Source organism: Theileria annulata, chromosome 1 (genome assembly GCF_000003225.4).
Source record: "Theileria annulata chromosome 1, complete sequence, *** SEQUENCING IN PROGRESS ***".
NCBI lineage: Eukaryota > Apicomplexa > Aconoidasida > Piroplasmida > Theileriidae > Theileria > Theileria annulata.
The window spans coordinates 985,965-1,004,836 of record NC_011129.2 but is presented as its reverse complement, the minus strand read 5'-3'; the positions used below and the strand labels follow the sequence as shown (position 1 = coordinate 1,004,836).

The 18,872-nt window shown below is 32.3% G+C and overlaps 9 protein-coding genes across 9 annotated transcripts, besides 47 other annotated features; 4 read left to right on the top strand and 5 right to left on the bottom strand.

Moving 5' to 3' along the window:
• The first annotated feature begins 335 nt into the window (after window positions 1–335).
• Window positions 336–425: a sequence feature (Signal peptide predicted for TA06875 by SignalP 2.0 HMM (Signal peptide probability 0.892, signal anchor probability 0.103) with cleavage site probability 0.851 between residues 30 and 31).
• Window positions 336–4,204, top strand: TA06875 (uncharacterized protein; the record flags this gene model as incomplete). Its single annotated transcript, XM_948927.1, has 13 exons — window positions 336–772; window positions 854–1,068; window positions 1,130–1,230; window positions 1,261–1,389; window positions 1,429–1,554; window positions 1,584–1,898; window positions 1,963–2,058; window positions 2,091–2,584; window positions 2,622–3,081; window positions 3,111–3,504; window positions 3,537–3,636; window positions 3,695–3,958; window positions 3,988–4,204. 13 exons carry the CDS (start codon window positions 336–338, stop codon window positions 4,202–4,204), a joined length of 3,348 nt encoding a protein of 1,115 aa, XP_954020.1.
• Window positions 1,734–1,802: a sequence feature (9 probable transmembrane helices predicted for TA06875 by TMHMM2.0 at aa 387-409, 413-435, 512-534, 549-571, 813-830, 845-867, 888-910, 925-944 and 1066-1088).
• Window positions 1,812–1,880: a sequence feature (9 probable transmembrane helices predicted for TA06875 by TMHMM2.0 at aa 387-409, 413-435, 512-534, 549-571, 813-830, 845-867, 888-910, 925-944 and 1066-1088).
• Window positions 2,205–2,273: a sequence feature (9 probable transmembrane helices predicted for TA06875 by TMHMM2.0 at aa 387-409, 413-435, 512-534, 549-571, 813-830, 845-867, 888-910, 925-944 and 1066-1088).
• Window positions 2,316–2,384: a sequence feature (9 probable transmembrane helices predicted for TA06875 by TMHMM2.0 at aa 387-409, 413-435, 512-534, 549-571, 813-830, 845-867, 888-910, 925-944 and 1066-1088).
• Window positions 3,174–3,227: a sequence feature (9 probable transmembrane helices predicted for TA06875 by TMHMM2.0 at aa 387-409, 413-435, 512-534, 549-571, 813-830, 845-867, 888-910, 925-944 and 1066-1088).
• Window positions 3,270–3,338: a sequence feature (9 probable transmembrane helices predicted for TA06875 by TMHMM2.0 at aa 387-409, 413-435, 512-534, 549-571, 813-830, 845-867, 888-910, 925-944 and 1066-1088).
• Window positions 3,399–3,467: a sequence feature (9 probable transmembrane helices predicted for TA06875 by TMHMM2.0 at aa 387-409, 413-435, 512-534, 549-571, 813-830, 845-867, 888-910, 925-944 and 1066-1088).
• Window positions 3,542–3,601: a sequence feature (9 probable transmembrane helices predicted for TA06875 by TMHMM2.0 at aa 387-409, 413-435, 512-534, 549-571, 813-830, 845-867, 888-910, 925-944 and 1066-1088).
• Window positions 4,052–4,120: a sequence feature (9 probable transmembrane helices predicted for TA06875 by TMHMM2.0 at aa 387-409, 413-435, 512-534, 549-571, 813-830, 845-867, 888-910, 925-944 and 1066-1088).
• A 172-nt stretch (window positions 4,205–4,376) lies between the features above and the next one.
• On the top strand, window positions 4,377–5,681 carry TA06880 (Tpr-related protein family member, putative; the record flags this gene model as incomplete). Its single annotated transcript, XM_948926.1, has 1 exon — window positions 4,377–5,681. One exon carries the CDS (start codon window positions 4,377–4,379, stop codon window positions 5,679–5,681), a length of 1,305 nt encoding a protein of 434 aa, XP_954019.1.
• Window positions 4,413–4,481: a sequence feature (10 probable transmembrane helices predicted for TA06880 by TMHMM2.0 at aa 13-35, 50-72, 84-106, 116-138, 181-203, 223-245, 258-280, 304-326, 345-367 and 377-399).
• Window positions 4,524–4,592: a sequence feature (10 probable transmembrane helices predicted for TA06880 by TMHMM2.0 at aa 13-35, 50-72, 84-106, 116-138, 181-203, 223-245, 258-280, 304-326, 345-367 and 377-399).
• Window positions 4,626–4,694: a sequence feature (10 probable transmembrane helices predicted for TA06880 by TMHMM2.0 at aa 13-35, 50-72, 84-106, 116-138, 181-203, 223-245, 258-280, 304-326, 345-367 and 377-399).
• Window positions 4,722–4,790: a sequence feature (10 probable transmembrane helices predicted for TA06880 by TMHMM2.0 at aa 13-35, 50-72, 84-106, 116-138, 181-203, 223-245, 258-280, 304-326, 345-367 and 377-399).
• Window positions 4,917–4,985: a sequence feature (10 probable transmembrane helices predicted for TA06880 by TMHMM2.0 at aa 13-35, 50-72, 84-106, 116-138, 181-203, 223-245, 258-280, 304-326, 345-367 and 377-399).
• Window positions 5,043–5,111: a sequence feature (10 probable transmembrane helices predicted for TA06880 by TMHMM2.0 at aa 13-35, 50-72, 84-106, 116-138, 181-203, 223-245, 258-280, 304-326, 345-367 and 377-399).
• Window positions 5,148–5,216: a sequence feature (10 probable transmembrane helices predicted for TA06880 by TMHMM2.0 at aa 13-35, 50-72, 84-106, 116-138, 181-203, 223-245, 258-280, 304-326, 345-367 and 377-399).
• Window positions 5,286–5,354: a sequence feature (10 probable transmembrane helices predicted for TA06880 by TMHMM2.0 at aa 13-35, 50-72, 84-106, 116-138, 181-203, 223-245, 258-280, 304-326, 345-367 and 377-399).
• Window positions 5,409–5,477: a sequence feature (10 probable transmembrane helices predicted for TA06880 by TMHMM2.0 at aa 13-35, 50-72, 84-106, 116-138, 181-203, 223-245, 258-280, 304-326, 345-367 and 377-399).
• Window positions 5,505–5,573: a sequence feature (10 probable transmembrane helices predicted for TA06880 by TMHMM2.0 at aa 13-35, 50-72, 84-106, 116-138, 181-203, 223-245, 258-280, 304-326, 345-367 and 377-399).
• Window positions 5,682–5,765: 84 nt separating the features above from the next.
• On the bottom strand, window positions 5,766–7,451 carry TA06885 (tyrosyl-tRNA synthetase, putative; the record flags this gene model as incomplete). The annotated part of the gene is made up of 5 exons (XM_948925.1): window positions 5,766–6,017; window positions 6,048–6,254; window positions 6,286–6,593; window positions 6,626–7,309; window positions 7,340–7,451. 5 exons carry the CDS (start codon window positions 7,449–7,451, stop codon window positions 5,766–5,768), a joined length of 1,563 nt encoding a protein of 520 aa, XP_954018.1.
• Window positions 7,452–8,685: 1,234 nt separating this feature from the next.
• Window positions 8,686–9,942, top strand: TA06890 (uncharacterized protein; the record flags this gene model as incomplete). The annotated part of the gene is made up of 2 exons (XM_948924.1): window positions 8,686–9,113; window positions 9,189–9,942. The coding sequence occupies 2 exons, from the start codon at window positions 8,686–8,688 to the stop codon at window positions 9,940–9,942; spliced, it is 1,182 nt and encodes a 393-aa protein (XP_954017.1).
• Window positions 8,923–8,991: a sequence feature (6 probable transmembrane helices predicted for TA06890 by TMHMM2.0 at aa 80-102, 112-134, 154-176, 196-218, 231-250 and 254-276).
• Window positions 9,019–9,087: a sequence feature (6 probable transmembrane helices predicted for TA06890 by TMHMM2.0 at aa 80-102, 112-134, 154-176, 196-218, 231-250 and 254-276).
• Window positions 9,220–9,288: a sequence feature (6 probable transmembrane helices predicted for TA06890 by TMHMM2.0 at aa 80-102, 112-134, 154-176, 196-218, 231-250 and 254-276).
• Window positions 9,346–9,414: a sequence feature (6 probable transmembrane helices predicted for TA06890 by TMHMM2.0 at aa 80-102, 112-134, 154-176, 196-218, 231-250 and 254-276).
• Window positions 9,451–9,510: a sequence feature (6 probable transmembrane helices predicted for TA06890 by TMHMM2.0 at aa 80-102, 112-134, 154-176, 196-218, 231-250 and 254-276).
• Window positions 9,520–9,588: a sequence feature (6 probable transmembrane helices predicted for TA06890 by TMHMM2.0 at aa 80-102, 112-134, 154-176, 196-218, 231-250 and 254-276).
• A 67-nt stretch (window positions 9,943–10,009) lies between the features above and the next one.
• On the bottom strand, window positions 10,010–11,515 carry TA06895 (Tpr-related protein family member, putative; the record flags this gene model as incomplete). Its single annotated transcript, XM_948923.1, has 1 exon — window positions 10,010–11,515. The coding sequence occupies one exon, from the start codon at window positions 11,513–11,515 to the stop codon at window positions 10,010–10,012; it is 1,506 nt and encodes a 501-aa protein (XP_954016.1).
• Window positions 10,157–10,225: a sequence feature (10 probable transmembrane helices predicted for TA06895 by TMHMM2.0 at aa 24-46, 128-150, 163-185, 189-211, 232-254, 278-300, 313-335, 360-382, 402-421 and 431-453).
• Window positions 10,253–10,312: a sequence feature (10 probable transmembrane helices predicted for TA06895 by TMHMM2.0 at aa 24-46, 128-150, 163-185, 189-211, 232-254, 278-300, 313-335, 360-382, 402-421 and 431-453).
• Window positions 10,370–10,438: a sequence feature (10 probable transmembrane helices predicted for TA06895 by TMHMM2.0 at aa 24-46, 128-150, 163-185, 189-211, 232-254, 278-300, 313-335, 360-382, 402-421 and 431-453).
• Window positions 10,511–10,579: a sequence feature (10 probable transmembrane helices predicted for TA06895 by TMHMM2.0 at aa 24-46, 128-150, 163-185, 189-211, 232-254, 278-300, 313-335, 360-382, 402-421 and 431-453).
• Window positions 10,616–10,684: a sequence feature (10 probable transmembrane helices predicted for TA06895 by TMHMM2.0 at aa 24-46, 128-150, 163-185, 189-211, 232-254, 278-300, 313-335, 360-382, 402-421 and 431-453).
• Window positions 10,754–10,822: a sequence feature (10 probable transmembrane helices predicted for TA06895 by TMHMM2.0 at aa 24-46, 128-150, 163-185, 189-211, 232-254, 278-300, 313-335, 360-382, 402-421 and 431-453).
• Window positions 10,883–10,951: a sequence feature (10 probable transmembrane helices predicted for TA06895 by TMHMM2.0 at aa 24-46, 128-150, 163-185, 189-211, 232-254, 278-300, 313-335, 360-382, 402-421 and 431-453).
• Window positions 10,961–11,029: a sequence feature (10 probable transmembrane helices predicted for TA06895 by TMHMM2.0 at aa 24-46, 128-150, 163-185, 189-211, 232-254, 278-300, 313-335, 360-382, 402-421 and 431-453).
• Window positions 11,066–11,134: a sequence feature (10 probable transmembrane helices predicted for TA06895 by TMHMM2.0 at aa 24-46, 128-150, 163-185, 189-211, 232-254, 278-300, 313-335, 360-382, 402-421 and 431-453).
• Window positions 11,378–11,446: a sequence feature (10 probable transmembrane helices predicted for TA06895 by TMHMM2.0 at aa 24-46, 128-150, 163-185, 189-211, 232-254, 278-300, 313-335, 360-382, 402-421 and 431-453).
• A 114-nt stretch (window positions 11,516–11,629) lies between the features above and the next one.
• On the bottom strand, window positions 11,630–13,897 carry TA06900 (Tpr-related protein family member, putative; the record flags this gene model as incomplete). Its single annotated transcript, XM_948922.1, has 1 exon — window positions 11,630–13,897. The coding sequence occupies one exon, from the start codon at window positions 13,895–13,897 to the stop codon at window positions 11,630–11,632; it is 2,268 nt and encodes a 755-aa protein (XP_954015.1).
• Window positions 11,657–11,725: a sequence feature (11 probable transmembrane helices predicted for TA06900 by TMHMM2.0 at aa 29-51, 119-141, 151-173, 180-202, 217-239, 510-532, 547-564, 617-639, 659-681, 688-710 and 725-747).
• Window positions 11,768–11,836: a sequence feature (11 probable transmembrane helices predicted for TA06900 by TMHMM2.0 at aa 29-51, 119-141, 151-173, 180-202, 217-239, 510-532, 547-564, 617-639, 659-681, 688-710 and 725-747).
• Window positions 11,855–11,923: a sequence feature (11 probable transmembrane helices predicted for TA06900 by TMHMM2.0 at aa 29-51, 119-141, 151-173, 180-202, 217-239, 510-532, 547-564, 617-639, 659-681, 688-710 and 725-747).
• Window positions 11,981–12,049: a sequence feature (11 probable transmembrane helices predicted for TA06900 by TMHMM2.0 at aa 29-51, 119-141, 151-173, 180-202, 217-239, 510-532, 547-564, 617-639, 659-681, 688-710 and 725-747).
• Window positions 12,206–12,259: a sequence feature (11 probable transmembrane helices predicted for TA06900 by TMHMM2.0 at aa 29-51, 119-141, 151-173, 180-202, 217-239, 510-532, 547-564, 617-639, 659-681, 688-710 and 725-747).
• Window positions 12,302–12,370: a sequence feature (11 probable transmembrane helices predicted for TA06900 by TMHMM2.0 at aa 29-51, 119-141, 151-173, 180-202, 217-239, 510-532, 547-564, 617-639, 659-681, 688-710 and 725-747).
• Window positions 13,181–13,249: a sequence feature (11 probable transmembrane helices predicted for TA06900 by TMHMM2.0 at aa 29-51, 119-141, 151-173, 180-202, 217-239, 510-532, 547-564, 617-639, 659-681, 688-710 and 725-747).
• Window positions 13,292–13,360: a sequence feature (11 probable transmembrane helices predicted for TA06900 by TMHMM2.0 at aa 29-51, 119-141, 151-173, 180-202, 217-239, 510-532, 547-564, 617-639, 659-681, 688-710 and 725-747).
• Window positions 13,379–13,447: a sequence feature (11 probable transmembrane helices predicted for TA06900 by TMHMM2.0 at aa 29-51, 119-141, 151-173, 180-202, 217-239, 510-532, 547-564, 617-639, 659-681, 688-710 and 725-747).
• Window positions 13,475–13,543: a sequence feature (11 probable transmembrane helices predicted for TA06900 by TMHMM2.0 at aa 29-51, 119-141, 151-173, 180-202, 217-239, 510-532, 547-564, 617-639, 659-681, 688-710 and 725-747).
• Window positions 13,745–13,813: a sequence feature (11 probable transmembrane helices predicted for TA06900 by TMHMM2.0 at aa 29-51, 119-141, 151-173, 180-202, 217-239, 510-532, 547-564, 617-639, 659-681, 688-710 and 725-747).
• A 199-nt stretch (window positions 13,898–14,096) lies between the features above and the next one.
• Window positions 14,097–16,691, bottom strand: TA06905 (uncharacterized protein; the record flags this gene model as incomplete). Its single annotated transcript, XM_948921.1, has 3 exons — window positions 14,097–16,220; window positions 16,263–16,324; window positions 16,361–16,691. The coding sequence occupies 3 exons, from the start codon at window positions 16,689–16,691 to the stop codon at window positions 14,097–14,099; spliced, it is 2,517 nt and encodes an 838-aa protein (XP_954014.1).
• Window positions 16,692–16,952: 261 nt separating this feature from the next.
• TA06910 (clathrin assembly protein, putative) lies at window positions 16,953–17,444 on the top strand (the record flags this gene model as incomplete). Its single annotated transcript, XM_948920.1, has 2 exons — window positions 16,953–17,134; window positions 17,189–17,444. The coding sequence occupies 2 exons, from the start codon at window positions 16,953–16,955 to the stop codon at window positions 17,442–17,444; spliced, it is 438 nt and encodes a 145-aa protein (XP_954013.1).
• Window positions 17,445–17,501: 57 nt separating this feature from the next.
• TA06915 (uncharacterized protein) lies at window positions 17,502–18,824 on the bottom strand (the record flags this gene model as incomplete). The annotated part of the gene is made up of 1 exon (XM_948919.1): window positions 17,502–18,824. One exon carries the CDS (start codon window positions 18,822–18,824, stop codon window positions 17,502–17,504), a length of 1,323 nt encoding a protein of 440 aa, XP_954012.1.
• Window positions 18,825–18,872: the final 48 nt, after the last annotated feature.

Here is an 18,872-nt window from a genome sequence, read left to right as displayed (position 1 = left end):
TTTTGAACTAATTCCTTTAAAAGAGAAATTTATAAATATTTTAGTTAAAATTTCCATTAAAATTTTGTTGTCGCAAACCTCGTCTTTACAGTCCATTTATATGAATCATAATTGAACTATTTAGATTCTAATTGTTTTATACTAAATATTTACACTAAATGAATATTTATGTTTAGTTCTTTGCTTATTATATAATTTTATTAAATTTCTACATAGTTTACTAAATCAGTGAAAGATTCAATCAATTTATTAAGTATACTTCCATTCTTGTATTATGGAAAAAATAGTAGTTTTAATGTATAATTTAAAGATAGTATTCAATTTTTAAACATAAAATGAAAAATAAAAATGAGGCAAATAAGTTTTCACTCAGAAAACTTAATGTGTTATTTTTAATATTAATAATTTTTGGAGTTTGTAGATGTGAAGATGAGGATGAAATTGGGATAATTTGTATTAAAAGTTATCTAAAAAACATAAGTTTGAATGAAGCTGAGTTAAAATTTGACCACAAAAAGTTTAAATATAATGTTGAAATAGAAGAGTGTATTGAAAGCATAGACCTAACCCTTGATATTCCACACTGGAGAGACGCTTCAAGTGATCATATAGAGTATAATGCCAAGGGTAATTTCTTCTCAAGGCTCTTTAAATCGCATAGAAATGGTATTGTCTTTAACAATAATGACAATATTAACGTAACCATAAACAAAGATCCACTTTATAAGACGAGTAACCCTACCGTAAAACTACCATTAAAATGCGGATCAAAGTAATAATTCAGTCAATTCACTTAGTTTCCATATTTATATTAATCTTATCATATATTTAAACCAATCTAATGAATTTGTAGCAACCTTTTCGTTATAAAAATAGATGTACGTGACAAGTTCGAAGCGTTTTCATTCCAGTATAAGATTAATATAAAGATATTAACAACAACTATGGTAAACCATTTGATATCACTACAAGCTTTCTCTGGGACAGCAAAACTGGATTGTGAACCCTCACTATCAAGGAAAGTTTTTGAATATTCTTACTACATATTCCCATCAATGAGCAATAAAAGTATTACTATACTTAGTTTTATAAATTTTAACCAATTACATTGTATTAATATACTGATTAGTAAAAATAATTACCAAATGTAAATACGGAACTGCTAGAATCAACACGACTAAAGCCAATGAATTTTCATTTTCAATGAGAGATGTTAATAAAACATTAGAGGTATGCAATTATAATGATTTTGTGATTTAGGTATTATGCCCAAATTTGGCAGTTAAAAGATTCGGATCAACATACAAAGTATATTTTGTACACTCCTTGGATGGACCAGTTCCACCTCCAATTAGCATAAAATCAGTTTACTCGCAAGAAAAATGCCAAGTAAGAAAAACAACACATATATGTTAATAATTTAATTAGGTGGATAATAGCGATAATGTTGTAAAGATACTGTGCAGTGAGAATTTCCCTAATAACACTAAATTATTGTTTGAAACCGATTCTAGATATAAATATGAAATAATTCAAAAGAGCAAAGACTCAGAGGTATTGAGATTTTGAGTAAAATTGTTTAGGAGTCCGAAGAAATATTTAATGGTAAACCGACATCAGTTATAAATCTAAAGGCTGTAACTGAAATTAGAGGAACTGCGGGAAAGAGTATCACTAAATACAATTTCCAAAAAGCCGTAGGACACCCATACATGGGAAGGTTTTACAAGGGCTTAATATACTTTCTGGTGCTTATTCCAAAGTGGATAATAATTTCTACAAACTTATTCCAAACCTTCTTGGAACACAGGTTTGGAATGGCATTTCATATATCTCCAATAATAGGACCATTTTTATTAATTCTTTCAGAAAACATATGTTCAATATCTACTCATAACGTATAAGTCATTATTTAATTAATAAAATTCTTTTATTTATACACAATTAATCGATAATTATTAGGATTCCGATATGGTCGATTACTGTAATAGCTTTAGTTTGCTTAAGATACATAACAAAAACTCAAATTTTACTCTAAGTAGGCCATTGTTTCACAATGTAAGTTAAGAAAAAATTAATTTTTTGTTTAGATTTTGATAATGACAGTGATTTATCACCTAACTATGAAAGGAAATTCTAAAATTGTTCAGAAAATCAAACATTATATACCACCTTCACTAATCGTAGACTCACTTGGCTTCAAATTTTGTTTTTACTTTTTATATATTTTATCGGTTTGTTTCTTACTTTTCAAGTATTTTCAGATGCTCTTCTCAAAGAATTCTCGTTTTAACATTCTCAACAATGATAAGAGACTTGGATTTTCTGGAATACTTTCAATCTTGCCATCAATGATTCTGATAGCGACAGTTTTAACTAGTTTTACCAAATACTTGTTGAATGATTTTAAAAAAACAGTTTTAAAAATAAAGAACAGGGAAGTGGTTTGGGTAGTAGATGATTCTAATCCAGACCAAAAAGATAATTGGTTAACCAAGTTACTATCTAAATTGAATATAAACAAGTACAATGGTTATTGGTCTGACAAGAACTGCAATGTTCTATGTGCTCCTTTCACTGATTGGTATGTTTATTATTATTATTTTAATAAATTTATTCAGTAAATTAGGAAAATCTGTCCCATTTTTGAAAAACAAATCGTCTCGAAAAATTGCAACTATAAAGAATATTAATATAAAGTTTGAACTCTGCAATGACTATGAACTTACAAACTATGTTTTACCTGAACTTATAGAATTAGATACTAACAAAATTGATGATGTTATTAAACTTAATGACCCGATGAGTATATTCAAGGGTATAAGCTCAATAGCATATGCTGAGAACAATGACTTGGTGTTTGGTAATTTAGAAGGTTTATCTGAAATAAGCTCTAAAAAAGAAACATACGTCGAAATCCAGTCACTTGAAACCATAAATCAAGATTTAAACTCTTTAATTGTAGGAAAGGTACAGAATGATGATATCACTTATTACATTTATTTGAATGTTTTAAGAAATACAGAAAATAAAATAATTGATAAATTCCTCCCTTTGAAGGTTTCAGTTGATCAAATCATGGTATTTTTCTATTTCAAATATTCTTTTAGAGTAGTGACATGGTCAATTCTCACAGTTTTAACAGAAATGTCAGACTATTAATGATTGATAAGTTTATATTTATTTTCAAGGGCATTAATGCTCTTTTTTTCATTTTTTCAATGAGACATAACTCTCCAACCTTGAATCTAATTAGGACCACTCTTAACATCTTATTTACTCTTTACTTCATAGGTATTTCTCATCTAGTATTTAAATTAATAAAATTTATTATATTTACTCAATTATTATTTTTTAAACGCATATTTTATTCAGCCGCAAGGCCTTATTTGAACATTTTTGATAATCTTTTTGGTTCATTATGTCTCGCGCTGGGTACTTTATACATTTTCAAGTTTGGGTATTATGAGTTCATAAACAAACCAAAGAGTACTGGAGCTATTGGTAATTTTTAAAGTTAATCTTATTTTTTTTAGACAAATTGATCATAGTTTCAATCATAATAATTCTCATGTACTCTCTTTTATATTCAATACTATACTCAATTGACCTCATCTTATCTTTAAAACACACAAAGTATATTACTACCATAATAAAATGCATATGTAAATAATAGAAACTAATCAATTAATAGATCTAATGAGGAATATAAAAGCAATATTGACATAATATTGTACATAAAGGAGTTAAGGTTAAGTGAGAAGATATCTGGTTACTGCGAAATTCCAGTAATGATTGGAACGATATGTTTATATGAAGAGAACATAATATTACGTGACGAGACCCTGGACTACCAAAGACCTACTATAGCAGTGGAATGTAACATAATTTGTACAGAATTCTTCCCCTTCCTTTCATTATTTAACAATCGTGGAGACTATTTTTCGTTTTCAAAAGAGTAAGTTATTTAATTAAATGTTCCTTTAGGCAATTTACCTACGCAATTTTGGACAGGTATTTGGACGAGATTTACAACAAGAAAAGTTCAATGATTATTGCAAGGTATTTATTGTCCTTTAAAATTTGTTTAGTAATATACAAAATTTTATCGTTAACAATTCGAAATGCAACTGCTTCTCGATACAAATTATTGGATAATATACAATTAAAATTAGTGTTATATAGTATTTACAGAATATACTAATGATAAGTTTAATGTTTGTTATGATGGATAATGTTATTTTAAGTAATATTTCTGTAATAAAGTGATACATACCAGAAGAAGGGAGAGTCAACCAGTACTGGGTTAGAAGTAATAACCATTTAAGGAGATAACTGAATAGCACAGTTACTATCACTATCTCTAAATCGCAACAATGTCTGGTGATGAAACTTTGAAGAAGACAGCCTATATCTTTGCTGGTCTTGCTATGATGCTCAACATTAGACTATCATATAGTTCTGCACCATACGCCTTGTTGAGGTTCATGTTACCTGAAAATCTTTTTAGTGTGTTTGTTAGGAGAATGGCAAGTTCTTTGGAACTATGGTGTTTACCAGGTTTCGTCATTATTAATCTAATGGATCTTATTAGAACACATGCTTATAGTGGTAAAGATTGGGGCTATAACTATCTATCTATCGTTGTTCAGTGGTTAAACTGGTTAACATTTGTAATATTATTGGTTGTATATCGTGCAGGTGGTGACATAGGTCATCTAACAGCGTATTACCTTGTCATTGCAATTTCTGGATTTGTATTCGGTTTAAGTAATCCATTGGTCTTTGCAGTTGACTATAGGTATCTAGCTGCGTATATGGCTGGTGAAAATTCATTTCCCATGGTAACATCACTAATACACTATTTTGCAACACTCATGTTTGGTAACCGGAGGAAATACAATAGTGACTACCTAATTGTAGGAATTGACATATGGGTAGCAATAATAATTTCCTTCGTAGCAGCTGTTCTGTGGACCGCAGCATTCAAGGACAAGAAAGTTGAGGGTGGTGGTGCTCCAGAACCTCCTCACTTGCCTGATATAGTTTCACCAGTTGCAATGGTTATTGTTGGCATGGGATTAGTCTATGCTATATATCCTGCTATCGCACCTGGTATGATTGTTCCATTCTATCTCATTGATAAGATTGAGATGGTACTCCTCATAGCTACTGCTGTTCCGCCCGTGATTGTAGCCCTGCTCAGGGAGTACGCACAACAGCATTCACCTCAAAACTACGGTAGTGATGGTTTCCAGAAATGGTCAGATTACTCTGCTGGCAAGGTATATCATTTCTTTGATCTTCTGATAGTTATTAAGATATCTCTTGCCGGCATATTTATATATTCACTTCATTATAGAGATTCTAACATATCTAGATCTATCGTTAATCAACCCAAGATGTCTACCGCATTGTCTATTATATTTTATATGTGTCATGAAATTCTTTTGGCTTTGGGATTTCCAGGCATAATTGGTAATAAAGGTGCTGACTATGTTGTTCTTCCTGCTCAATACGTGGGTGCATTCCTAATGGTATTCTTAGCCTTCTACAGCGAGGGATACATTATTGAGTATAAGAATCACGATCCTGCTCATTGGCCCACAGAAGGCATGACTAGGTGGAACGCGTTCTGCTATTGGTGTAAACGAGCCAGTAAAAAAATAATCGAATCCTGAAATAATTATTTAGACGAATTTACTCCTCAATGATTATTTACTTCTTTCCTTACACATTCATATATACACATGTATGGTGTTGTATCAAAGAGAATAATCCACTATTAAAAAATATAACCTTCTATTGCCCATCTGTATTGAAATGTACTTATAATGATTGCCTTCACTTGTTAATTTGACTACATCGTCTTCTGTTAGTGTATAGTTTACATCTGTCACTACATTACCATTTACTCTACACCCGCCTTCCTTTATGAATTTTTTATTAGAGTGGAAACAGGCGTTTGAAAATTGTGGCACTCTAACTGCATCCAATACCTCCAATAATTTAACTCCCTAAAAAAATAATATCAAATGGTTATATACAACTTTGGAGAGTTGTTGTGAAGTAAGGTTGATGTGAGGAACAGCCTTAGAAAAATTGATAAATGATTCAAATTCTTCCATATTAGTATCAAAATTAGTTAAAAAAGGTTTTAATTCAGAAAACTGCTTAGACATACAAAATTTATGAATCAACTCAACCATCTGGTTTCCATACAACAAACGAGTTAGTTCATCAGCCAAAAGAACCTAACCTCAATTAACTGTAAATAAATTTTACCTTTCCACTATTATAATGCTCTGCCATAGTTTCCTTTATCTTATCCAATGATACATCAGTAAACCATTTCAAATAACTGTATAATATATTATTTATAGGCCATATATATATGTATGAGTAGAGATAGTGATAGTACTTTTCTAAAACTGAATCATCCACACTTCTGAAATGCGACCAAAATTCATGAGGTGAAATTTTATTGGTAATTTTCAAAAAACAGTTTGAACCAGTTTTACTAATTTTTTCACCAAATTTGTCCTTCAAAAGCGGTGTAGTTATGCCAAATATATTGCCAATTCCAAGTGAACCTAATAAAAACTGTTATTTATATTATGCTCACTTGCAAGTTCAATTCCGGAGATGATATTTCCCAACTGATCATTGCCTCCCAGTTGTATTTTACAGTTAAAATTTTCAGCAAGGTATACAAAGTCCATGGCCTGGAGTGACATGTACATTAACTCTGACAGGTCCATGTTAATGCTTTTCTTATATCCAGTACCGTCCTTATCAACAGTCCGTATCTTTATACAGTCCCTAGATAACATTCTTCCTACATTCATGTTCCTTGCCACCGTTTCAAGGTACTCCATCAAGTTCACACGGTTGTAAATATCCCTGTTATTAACTATAAATACCCTGTATGGGTTACACATTTCAGATGAAACATCTAAATCTGTGCTCAAATCTGAAACTCTAACCACCTTAGGTAACGCATAGTTATTGTTATTATCGGGACTAGTGTTATCTATCTTTATTGGTAGTGAAAGTATTTTGGTTGCGATTTGTTCAATAGATTGTTCATTTGTTGTATCAAATTCAGATTTATCTTTATTTAGTACAAAATTTGAAAAATAAAACTTGTCGTTTCTATTTCTTCTTAACTTATATGAAGGGTCTCCAACTAAAGTAGTTCCTCCTCCTATAACTAAAACTACGTTAAATTTCTCAGATAAAAATCTCCTCAGTAGTAGTAACTGAAACAAAGTTCCCTCGTGAATAAAATCATTTGTACAGTCAATTCCTATTAATATATGTGGTTAATTAAAAATACCGTAATAAATTGAGTTGTACATAGAATTATTGAAATTTTGGGTTTGATAGCTGGTTAGCAGTTGATCCAGTTTAACAAAATCGGTGGACTGTGAAATCATTGATCTTTCCATACATTGCGATAAAATTCTTGACTGTGGTTCATGGTCTATCCTAGTAAAATGAGACTCCCTGTCCAGAGGCCCTTCCGCAGAAGAAAGAGCAAACTTTTGGCACAGTTGTTTTACCTTGTTTGGGGTCTGATGACCTTCAAATGTGCAAATTTTCGATTTTGGTAAAAATACAAAACATTCTAAAAAATCAAATTATAAACTATCAAGTTACTTGAGAATGTGATTAATATAGTACAAATTATTGAAATTTTAGGGAAGAAGGTTGAGAAACATAAACTAGGTAACATCTTCCATATTCAATATAGGTTTTATTCAAACACATTTGTTAATGTAGACACATATAAAGATTTTATGGTTCATAAAGAATACATTGAATAAATTAAGAAAGATTTAACTAGTCATATTTACCAAGCGATGAGGAAGATAGACAATGGAAAATAATTTATAAAATTTATGGTATTTATAAAACTTAATAAATAATGAGATACAAATAAAAATAAAGGTGGATAATTATTAAAGAAGAAAACTAGTATTGGGATTTGTTAATTAGGAACATTCGGATTCTATCCAAGATGGACACACATTAGGTGTAATAAAGTTTAATAGTAAATGATATTTACTATTCGATTATAACTATAGTAAATAAAATAAATAAGAAGACTTGAAATGCATCTTAGGGCATACAAAGGGAATATACACTAGTTTATTCAATTAAAACAGAAGATTTGTGAATTAAAGTCAAACCTCTACACATCAGTGTAAAAATTAATTATGATTCTTAACAATTTGTGTATTTATTATCTAATATTTAATTAGAATTTAAAATCCCTTGTTGGGTTAGATAGGGTATGATATGGAAGTATATGCATATTTTAGTTTTCTGGTTAATTGCTTACACATTCAAACCAGACCTATTCTATGTAATTTCACATTTTTTATATTAATACAACTCCCGGCTTTGGTTAATTTTAGACTAGTTTTGTTACTCTTTGTACATTATAGGAACGTGCGTGTGCGTGTGAACTTGTTATTATTTGTTAAAGGCATTTAAGTAGTATAATCAATATTTAAACTCATTTTAACCTCATTCTTAACTTATTTTGCCCATATTAAGTATATTCAACTACTCTGTGCAATTAAATTGATTTGTAATTAATTTAACGAAATTATTAAAAATTTTAATATTTATTATAAAACTAATGATAATATAAAAGTTAGATCGTAATATATAAAAATGAATAATATGGAATTCAACGACCAGGATTTGGAAGGCGTGGATCAGTACGGTGAAGGTTATCCATACAGTTCTACTCCCAAGACTTATGATAGTATGCAGTTCAATCCTTCTGGCCCTGTAGACCCTGACTATATGGCCGAGGTGGCTAGTCCTCGGGGGGAATCTCACACACCTTTTGTTGGATTTTTTAGCTCTAAATTATTGAGATCCGGTTTCACTTTACAGACTGTAACTCTTTCTCTCATGTTTGTCTTCTACTGGGCCTTTGGAGGCACTGGAATCTTCGTTTTTGACCTGTATGCTGCTCCGGAAAGCGTCAAGGTTTCTAAACCCTTTCATCTCACTGTTTCTACCCTTATGGCACTTTATCTTCTAGGCACTCTTTACATCGCCATGTTTCAAGTTTTCGTCACAGACAATTCAAAGTATAAACTTTTTATATTTCATACTAGTTATATATATTTATATATCTATAATACAAAATTTTAAATATTTTTTAGGTCTGTGAGAGGATTTAGGGCTGGTTCTAAGATATTATCTGCTGCTGTCACATTGGACTTGCTCTCTAACATGTTACGTTTAGTTCAGTATGTGTATTCTTATTTTTTTATGAGCATGAAGTGGTGGACTAGATATCAGCAAACTAAGGCTGACTGGATCTTTTTCCAATTTGGCAGCTTCTCAAACAGTTTTGCCTTGGTGATGTACGGAGCAGCCTTCTTTTATCTCGAGGCTTATCACGATGAGGGAACTTCAGAGGAGGTTGCCTGGATCAACTTAACTTTGTTTTCTTTGGCGGGTTTAGCTGAGCTTTTTATGGTGTTCACTGGTTACGGCGCACTTTTTAGCCTTTTCTTATTATTGGCAAATTTCAGTGGCACCTTTTGGGCCTTTTCTTTCGAACCTCTTTTGGACAAATGGTCTCCCTCTTTGCACTCCCGGGACGTCAACGCTGATTTCGTTACTGATGATTCCATGGTTTACGACCCTTATTCTCAATACTGTCCCAACCAAAATGTAAATGATCCAAATTTAAATTATGAAAATCCAAACCAGCCTGGAATGGATTATCACAATTCAGCCGGGATGAATTACCAAAATGACTCCAATCCAACCAATACTGGGTACCAATACCAAGAGGGCGGATTCTCTTATCCCTTTGACCAGAAGGGTTACAATGAATTTAATCCTGTAAATTTCAACACTTACCAGCAGGGAAACCCTAATTATCTCGTTCAAAATTACGCATCTTAATCTTTTCTACTTCATCCGGCCTATGTGCCGTTATATTCATTATTTATTTCCACATGACTCAAAAATTTTAAAAAACTCCCTTTATATCAGTTGTAAAAAAGGAACTTAAGTTTACGTTTGTTATTTTAATGGGTATCTTACGACAATAGCAGAACGCGTTCCACGGAGTCATACCCGTTGTGGGCCAATGATCAGGATCGTGACTCTTATATTCTATAATGTAGCCCTCTGAATAAAAGGCCAAAAATATCATAAATAGAGCTCCTATGTATTGGGGTATCAACACATATTCAGGTGCATTACTGATTTGACCAGCGAATCCTATGGCCAACAGGAATTCATGGCACATATAAAATGTAATTGATAAAAATGTTGACATCTTGGGTTGATTAATGATAGCACGAGATAATGAAGATTCTCTATAGTGCAAAGAGTATATAAAAATGGCAGCAAGAGAGATCTTAACAACGATCAACACATCAATGATGTGCCAATAGCGAAGACTATGTTCTTCCCATCCACCGTAGTATTTCGGAGAATGTTTAGTAGCACTATAACCAGAATTTTTATCTACAATTTGGAGTATAACCACTATCATTGGTGGAAATATCGTAGCTATCAGTAGTACCATTTCAATTTTATCAATCAGATAGAATGGTACAATCATACCAGGTGCAATACCTGGATAAATGGCATAGACTAGTCCCATACCAACAACTATCATCAAAAATGGTGAGATCATATGTTCATTAATTGTATCAGTGAATCCAAATGTAAAGATATGCTTCAGCTCATTAGTATCAGAATTGTCAACATAGACACCGTAAGCTAGAGTCCATAGAACAGCGGCCACAAAGGAGATTATTATTGCAACACCAATGTCAATATAGACTATTACATAGTCGCTGTTCCATTTCCTTCTGTTACCAAACATCAATGTTGTAAGATAGTGTATGAACGATGTGAGAGCTGGAAAACAGTTTTCACCAGCAATATATACAGTGAGATAATTAAAGTCAGCAGCATACAACAGAACCATATTAATACCAAACACAACTCCAGAAATTGCGATCACAAAGTAGAATCGAGTAACATGACCTTGGTCACCGCCACCACGATATACAACCAGTAGTATTACATATGTGAGAAAGTTTAACCATTGAGTTAAAATGGAAGGAGCTATGATAGCGATTAATTTTGCTAGTCTGGGAGTTCTGAAGTCGCCACCTTTGACGAGATTATCACCTCCGTTGTTGCCGGTGTCTGCCTGGTACCCATCTAGTTTATAGTATGTTTTAAGAGCTAGTTCCATTATGTTTCCCAATAGCATACTGGGCAGACACCAGAGTTCCAAAGCACTAGCCATTCTTCTAACAAACACACTAAATAGATTTTCAGGAAGTTGAAATCTAATAAGTGCATATGGAGCAGAACTATATGAAAGCCTAATATTAAGCATCATAGCTAGACCAGCAAATACAAAGGCTGCATTGAGTAATCCACAGGTGTCACCAGCACCTTGCTTATGAGCCATACCAGCCTGCTTACCAGCACAGGAAGGACATTTTGCCATTTACTAGATAAGTTAATCACAGCGGTGATCTGGACTGTTGCAAAGTACTTTAGTGATAGTTTTAAAGTGCTAGTCGTTATTGGTCGTACTTGTTAATACTATATCACAGAAATATTACTTAAAATCGCAGTATCCATCAGAACAAACATTAAACTTTATCATAATAAAAAAATCAGGGTTCAATTGGTAGTATCCATATAAATACCACATTCCTTCTGTGGGCCAATCAGCAGGATCATGACTTTTATATTCTATAATGTATCCCTCACTGTAAAGTGCTAGAAAGACCATAAGGAATGCGCCTATCATTTGAGCTAAAACTGTATATTCAGCTGCATTAGATACCATACCTGGAAATCCTACAGCTAATGATATCTCATGACACATATAAAATATAATAGTGAGTGCTGTAGACATCTTAGGCTGATTAACAATAGACCGAGATATATTGGAGTCTCTATAGTGAAGTGAGTATATAAATAGATAGGCTAAGATAATCATAAGGATCATAAGGAGATCAAAGAAGTGCCATAACCAAGCATGAACATCCGGTTCACTGGAGTCGCATGATCCGAATCCTGATGATCCCTGTATGTGGGATTTGTATGTGGTCCAGCCATGAAAACCATTATTAGCATCGCCAGGTTTGTGGAATACGTAGTGTTGAGGTGACCATTCTGGAGCTTCTTTTCTGAGGATTGCAATTATTACGGGTGGAAATATTGTAGCAATTAGAAGTACCATCTCAATCTTATCAATGAGATAGAATGGCACAATCATACCAGGTGCGATTCCAGGATAAATTGCATATACTAATCCCATACCAACAAGTACAATCAGTAATGGTGAAATCACATATGGTTTAATATCGGTAATCTTACCGAATCCTTCAGCGAGTATATGACCATAAACATAATGAACAATAATTTTAGCATCAGCACCAGCTATTGGAGCAGTACCTAGCTGCTTAGTGAGTTTAAAAGTGTAACGGATTTTAGTTGTACGATCAGTGACTTGATAATATTTATTATCATCATTAGCAGTTTTCTTAATTTCCTCAGCAATTTTCTCAGGAGACTTCTTAGCATTCTCATTAATAGGACCTTTCTTCGTAACAGAACCATTAGCATCCTTATATTTGATAAAAAGGTGATTGGGAGGAGGATCCACCTTAACAGTGCACTTATTACCAAGATTCTTAAGAGCTTCAGTAGTAAGAGTTATTTCAATACACTTATCACCATAGTTAATAGTAAGTTTCTTACCCTCAGTATCCACCTTAACAGAACACTCAGGAGTATCAGCAGTATCCTGAAGATCAGTATTAGGGGTAATAGTAATATTAAGTATTGCAACCTCCTTACCATCCTTAGTATAGTTAAGAGTAATAGTATTGGCAGGACCCTCAGTAGGAGTAGCCTCACCCTGCTTAAAATAAGCAGGAGGAGCAGCAGTGCCACCAGTCTCACCCTTCTTTTTAATAGTAAGAGTAAGAATATCTGGAGCAGTAGGACCACCCTTAGGAACCTTAGTATAAGTAGTTGTCTTACCACCCTCAGTTACGCTGATACTTTTGATATTCTCAGCAGTAATATCATCAGGAGTAATATAAGTAATAGTACCATTCTCATCAGTAGTAGTACCGCCATCACGGCAGAATCCATACGCTAGAGTCCAAACCATAGCTGCCACAAGTGATATTATGATTGCAACTGATATGTCAATAAATACTATTATGAAGTCACTATCCCATTTCCTCCGATTACCAAAAATGAGTGTTGTAATGTAGTGTATGAATGAGGTTAGTGCTGGAAAACAATTTTCACCAGCAATATAGATGGGTATATAATTATAGTCAGCAGCAAAGACCAATGGATTACTAATACCGAACACAAATCCAGATACAGCAATAGTCCAATAAAATGTAGTTAGATGACCTTGGTCATCACCAGCCAAATATACAAAAAATAAAATTACATATGTTAGGAAATTCAACCATTGAGCAATGATAGAAGGAATTATGATCCAATGGAACTTGAGTTTCTTTGAGTCTAGGTTGTTCCAGTTGGTGAATTCGGTGCCGATGACTAATTTGATAGCTAGTTCCATTGTGTCAGCAATGATGAAACCTGGTAGACACCAGAGTTCAAGTGAACTAGCCATTCTTCTAACAAAAACACTAAAAAGATTCTCAGGTAACCTGAATCTAATGAGTGCATATGGAGCAGAACTATATGAGAGTCGAATGTTGAGCATCATAGCAAGACCAGCAAGTATATAGGCTGCCATGAGTAATGGACAATTGCCCCTATCATTTTCAGCGGGCTTATTATCACAGGAAGGACACGTATACACGTGTTCAGGTTCAGCAGAAGCCTCCATTATTGCGATTTAGTTATAGTGATAGTATCAAGGCTATTGTCTAAGTGGTTATGGTCACTATTCCCTAAGTGATCCTAGTTACTATGTCGGTAGTTGACTAAACTAGTACATTACAGAAATATTACTTAAAATAACAGTATACATCAGAACAAACATTAAACTTTATCACAAAATATACCATAATTATTGTATAAATGAGCTAAAAGAAAATTTGTTTTAAAAATGAAATATAAATAGGTTCGAAATCCCCTAAATGTTTACTTGGAAATGAGCATATTGTTTCAAACAACTTCATAACCAAGATCTTACGCAAAGTGAACACAGTTTTAAACCTTGGTTCTTCTATAATATGCTTGTTTATTATACAGTTTATACCACAACCCTCCAAATTATTGAATATGTTAGTTGTACCATCATCTACTGTAACAGTTGAATCATGTGATAATCTTCGTGTAGTAGTATACATAGTATCTAATCTCATTAATTTTTCCTTGTTTCTTGAACTTGGTTTTCTATCTTTTTTATGTTGGTGTAATAATTCCAGTTCATAATCGGATAAAACGTTGGGACTTGTAAAATGTTTCATCAATTTAATTTGAGGAGTATTATTTATTGCATATTTTACAACAGTGCGATTTTCAATTGGTACATAAAGCTTAGACAAGTCCAATCCCAACTTTAAAGCTTTGTCATATTCTTCATAAATACACACGTCAACCACCTGCTCAACCATATCCAGACCCACAATTTCTTCCTCATTATCATCAGGTCTATCCACTAAATTACAGCTAATATCAAGCAGGAATTTGCTAATAGTACTAGGATTATATGGTTCAATAATCTTACAATCATGATTACAGTTAATTACTGGACGATTCCTAATATTAAATTCGTTGTCAATATTAAAATCATTTTCGGCGTCTTGTATTTCAGACAATGTAGTCCCAGTTACATATTGTATCAACAGAGATAATATGCGTTTAACAACACTGTTTTGTGTCAAATTTAGTGATTTTACGTTCATTATATTTTCGTCCAAAAAAACCCTAGACTCGTTTAAAGCTAATAGAAAATCAATAACTGCTCTCTGTAACCGGTACACATTATACTCAATCACCATATTTTCATTAATGTATGCATAGTTAAGGCTGAAATGTGGCATCAATAACAGATAATTTCCGAAGAAGATCGCAATATTTTCTTTGCTTCTTTTAAAAAACTCTCCCATTAACAGGAAACTTGTTCCGAAACTGAACATGTGGAAGTAACTTACCAGCACTTTATCCACTTTCTGGTTCATTCCTGATATAGGCTCAGATTGAATTATCGTTCTGTTCGCCGTAAGAAAGTTACCTTTATACTTCACAAAACCTGAATAAACCAACAACTTTAGTATATTTAAGAGCTTTAATCTCAACAAATACAGCGGTGGAGGGGGATACATGTACTTTTTAAACAAACTTGTATAATCAACTTTAACTAAATTTTTATACTCAAAATTGCCTGAAAAAGGTAAAAATAACTCATGCAAGGTTTTTATTCCTAAAAATGGTATAAACAAATACTTCTTCATTTTCTTACTTATTGACGTCCTCATGGCCTTATCCAGCTTCAACTGAACGAACTCAAACAAATTCTCACACAACAACTGAAATAAACTCAATAAGCGTTCCAATACATATACAACCAACAATTGTTCCATTAAATCATCATGTTCGCTACTCTTAGTCATGTAGAATGGTACAAAAGTTCCTTCCAGGCACTGCTTGTACGTATCCAAAACCGAGTTGTTTAACCCCAATTTCACCTCTACATTCTTCACTAATAGCTTAAAATAACATCTTTTCTCATACAAAATCTTTGAGTCTACACAATATATATGTAAATATTTTTGAGTACCTTTGTTTTTTGGAACTACCAGCAATATAGATAGTTCCGGCATGACTTTAATAACATTTGTTAGCAAATCAAGTGCTTGAACAATTTTATAATTATAACTAGTTTTCTCAATTAACATTAGTAGAAAGTCCATGAAATGGTAAAAATAATCCATTCCTTTAATATACAGCAGTTCTATATATTCAGGCCTGTGTCCTAACTCAATGTATACTTCACCTATTACATCCTCATTCCCTATATTATTATCCACTACAGTTTCTATTGAGCTGGAGCTTGTAATTCCTCTAGAGAGATTATCATATTCATTTGAAATCTGTTGGTATAAGTCTCCTTTATCAGGTTCAACCTCAGCATTGATTCCTTCAGTTCCGGCCTTCCTTTCCCCTGTTATTATTTGTTTCCATTCACATTTGTATGATACCACCTAAATACAAAATTGGAATATTAGATAATTGAGTAAAAATACAAGCTGGTTAATTAGAAATGTAAGATATTCTTTCTTTTTGGTGAAATAAACATCCTTTTGCCCTAAAAATTATACACATAACATTGAATTCGATTTACCTTCAGTAATAGATGTTTCAAGAATATATTTGATAAATGGATCTAAAACGGTAGAAATGTGTAGATCAAGTTTGGATTGGTATGATCTCCAAAGGCTTGAACCCTTAATGAAATGTTCATCACTTAGGGACACTGAAGATGTTTCTGTGTCATATCTAGTTGAATTAATGCTATAGCTTTGGTCTTTAAGGTTACATTCCTTAGGTGGAAGGACGGAATCTGAAGATTTAGACTTTTTCCCGTCATTGGGGAATAAATGATCCAGCTCATCTATTACTTTAAACAGGGATTCATCGTTAAAGAGGTCCGAATAATCTCCAGATAAGTCCATGGTGGTTTTTTAAAAAATATGTTACACAGTCAAGAAGATATTTAATACACATTCTTTGCAAACAAATTAAATTACGACAGATGATTAATGCAATGTAAATAAAACATTTAATGGAGATTTAAAAAGATTTATAAGACAAAATTTAAGAAGTCATTTTTATTTAATTTAATATATTACGAGAAACCCACTAAAATCATTATTTTACACAAGGAATCTATTTATTCTAAAATAATGTTTATTATATTTTTATAATTTTTAATTATGATTAAATTTGTTCTTTTAATCAATAAACGTGGCCAAACAAGGCTCAGCAAATACTACACCCACTATTCCCCTGAGGAAAGAACGTTACTGGAATCTGAGCTTCTTCGCAAGTGTATTACTAGGAATGACAACCACTGTCCCTTTTTTACTCATAAAGATACTACTATAGTTTTTAGGAGGTGCCATATACTCTTATTTTTACCTATAACAACATATTAATTTTTTACGTGTAGGTACGCCAGCTTATTTTTTATAATTGGAGCAACCAGTGATGAGAACGAGCTTGAGATTTATGAATTAATCCACAACATTGTGGTTGCTCTTGATAAGCACTTTGAATCAGTGTGTGAAATTGACATTTTGTACAATTTGGAAAAGGCCCACCTAATTTTAAATGAAATGATAGCAAATGGACGAATAATTGAGTGTAATATAGCAAACGTACTCTACCCGCTTTCTGTATTAGAGAAACTAAGACAATCAGACTGACACAATATACTTAATTTAATAATTTATTAAAATTTATAATATAAATGTATTTGTTGTTTAGTTTATGAAGATAAAGTTAGAACCCATGTGCATATAACATCTTTTTAGAAACTCATTAAAGTTTTCCTGATCCTTAATTTTTGGGTGTTCATTGCAAATGTTATTAAATACCTGCTTAATTATTTCAGTTAATTCTTTCTCATCAAGAAATGGTGAGTGTATAGTATATTCTACTCCCCTGTCTCCCTTTAATTGTATAAATAATATTGTTATATCCACCTTCTCTTCAACTTCATCAAACTCTTCCAGTTTATTGTTAAATTTCAATTCATATTTGTTAGACTTTCTTAATGGGTTTAAAAAGCTGTATTTGCACTTAAATATGTGATCTGAATTTCCCTCATCTTCGTCCACATTTAGCCCGTGGTTTATGCTTTTCTTAAATGTTCTCGTGTATATTGTTATCTTTTTAATGCTAGATATTGGAGTAATTGGGATTATACTCTCAAATTTACCCTCTTCTATCCTACTATACTTACCCAAATTCATTAAACTAAACATCACTTTACATTCTTCTAGGTGTTCCAAATCTTTATCTGAATTTTTCTTATTTTTGCCAACACTTTCAATGTCATTAACGTACAAAATCGTTAACATAGTTGGATAGTTGAAGTTAACGAAAGCTTCATTCTTGGTACTAACATCGTATAACGGTATCATTATCAGTTCACTAAGCTTATAACCACTTCTATAGCAGTATTTGAACAAAAATTCAATTAGTTCCCTCCTATCAGAGACCAAATTAACTTTATTCATCTCGTGAATATCAAATATTTCCTTTTTTAAAACCTCTTCGTAGTTTGTTAAACAGTGTTTCATGAAGTATTCTGGTCTGTAACTCGGCTTACTTCTCTCAATTTTATCCTTTAACTCCACCAACTGCTCGTATATTAAACTCACATGATTACACAGCATTCTTTTTTCATTATTCTTATCAAGCTTTATTTCATACAGTTTCTTATCCAAATTATTAACATAATCTTGGTTAGGTTTGATGGTAAAATCATCATTTTCATCCTTATTAGAGCCAAAAATAAAGTTCAAAAGGTTAGAAATTGTGTTGTTAGGGTTTAAAAATCTAATTGATTTAAACCTCCTAATCAATTCACTAACCTGTTCCTCATTATATTTTGTCTTTGAAATTAAAAAATCTATCAATTCAGTCTTAATTTCCCATTCATATTCCTTATAATCTCTGGTAACAAAATTTTTAAGCTGAATTTTACAAATTAAGTTTAAAATTCTGTTAATGAGCTCGTAAGGGAGTCCCAAATCCTGACTATTACTCAATTTACTTTTATTAGTAACAACTGAGTTCATTTAATTACTAAACTACTATTGAGTAAATATAAAAGTATAAAATTAGAG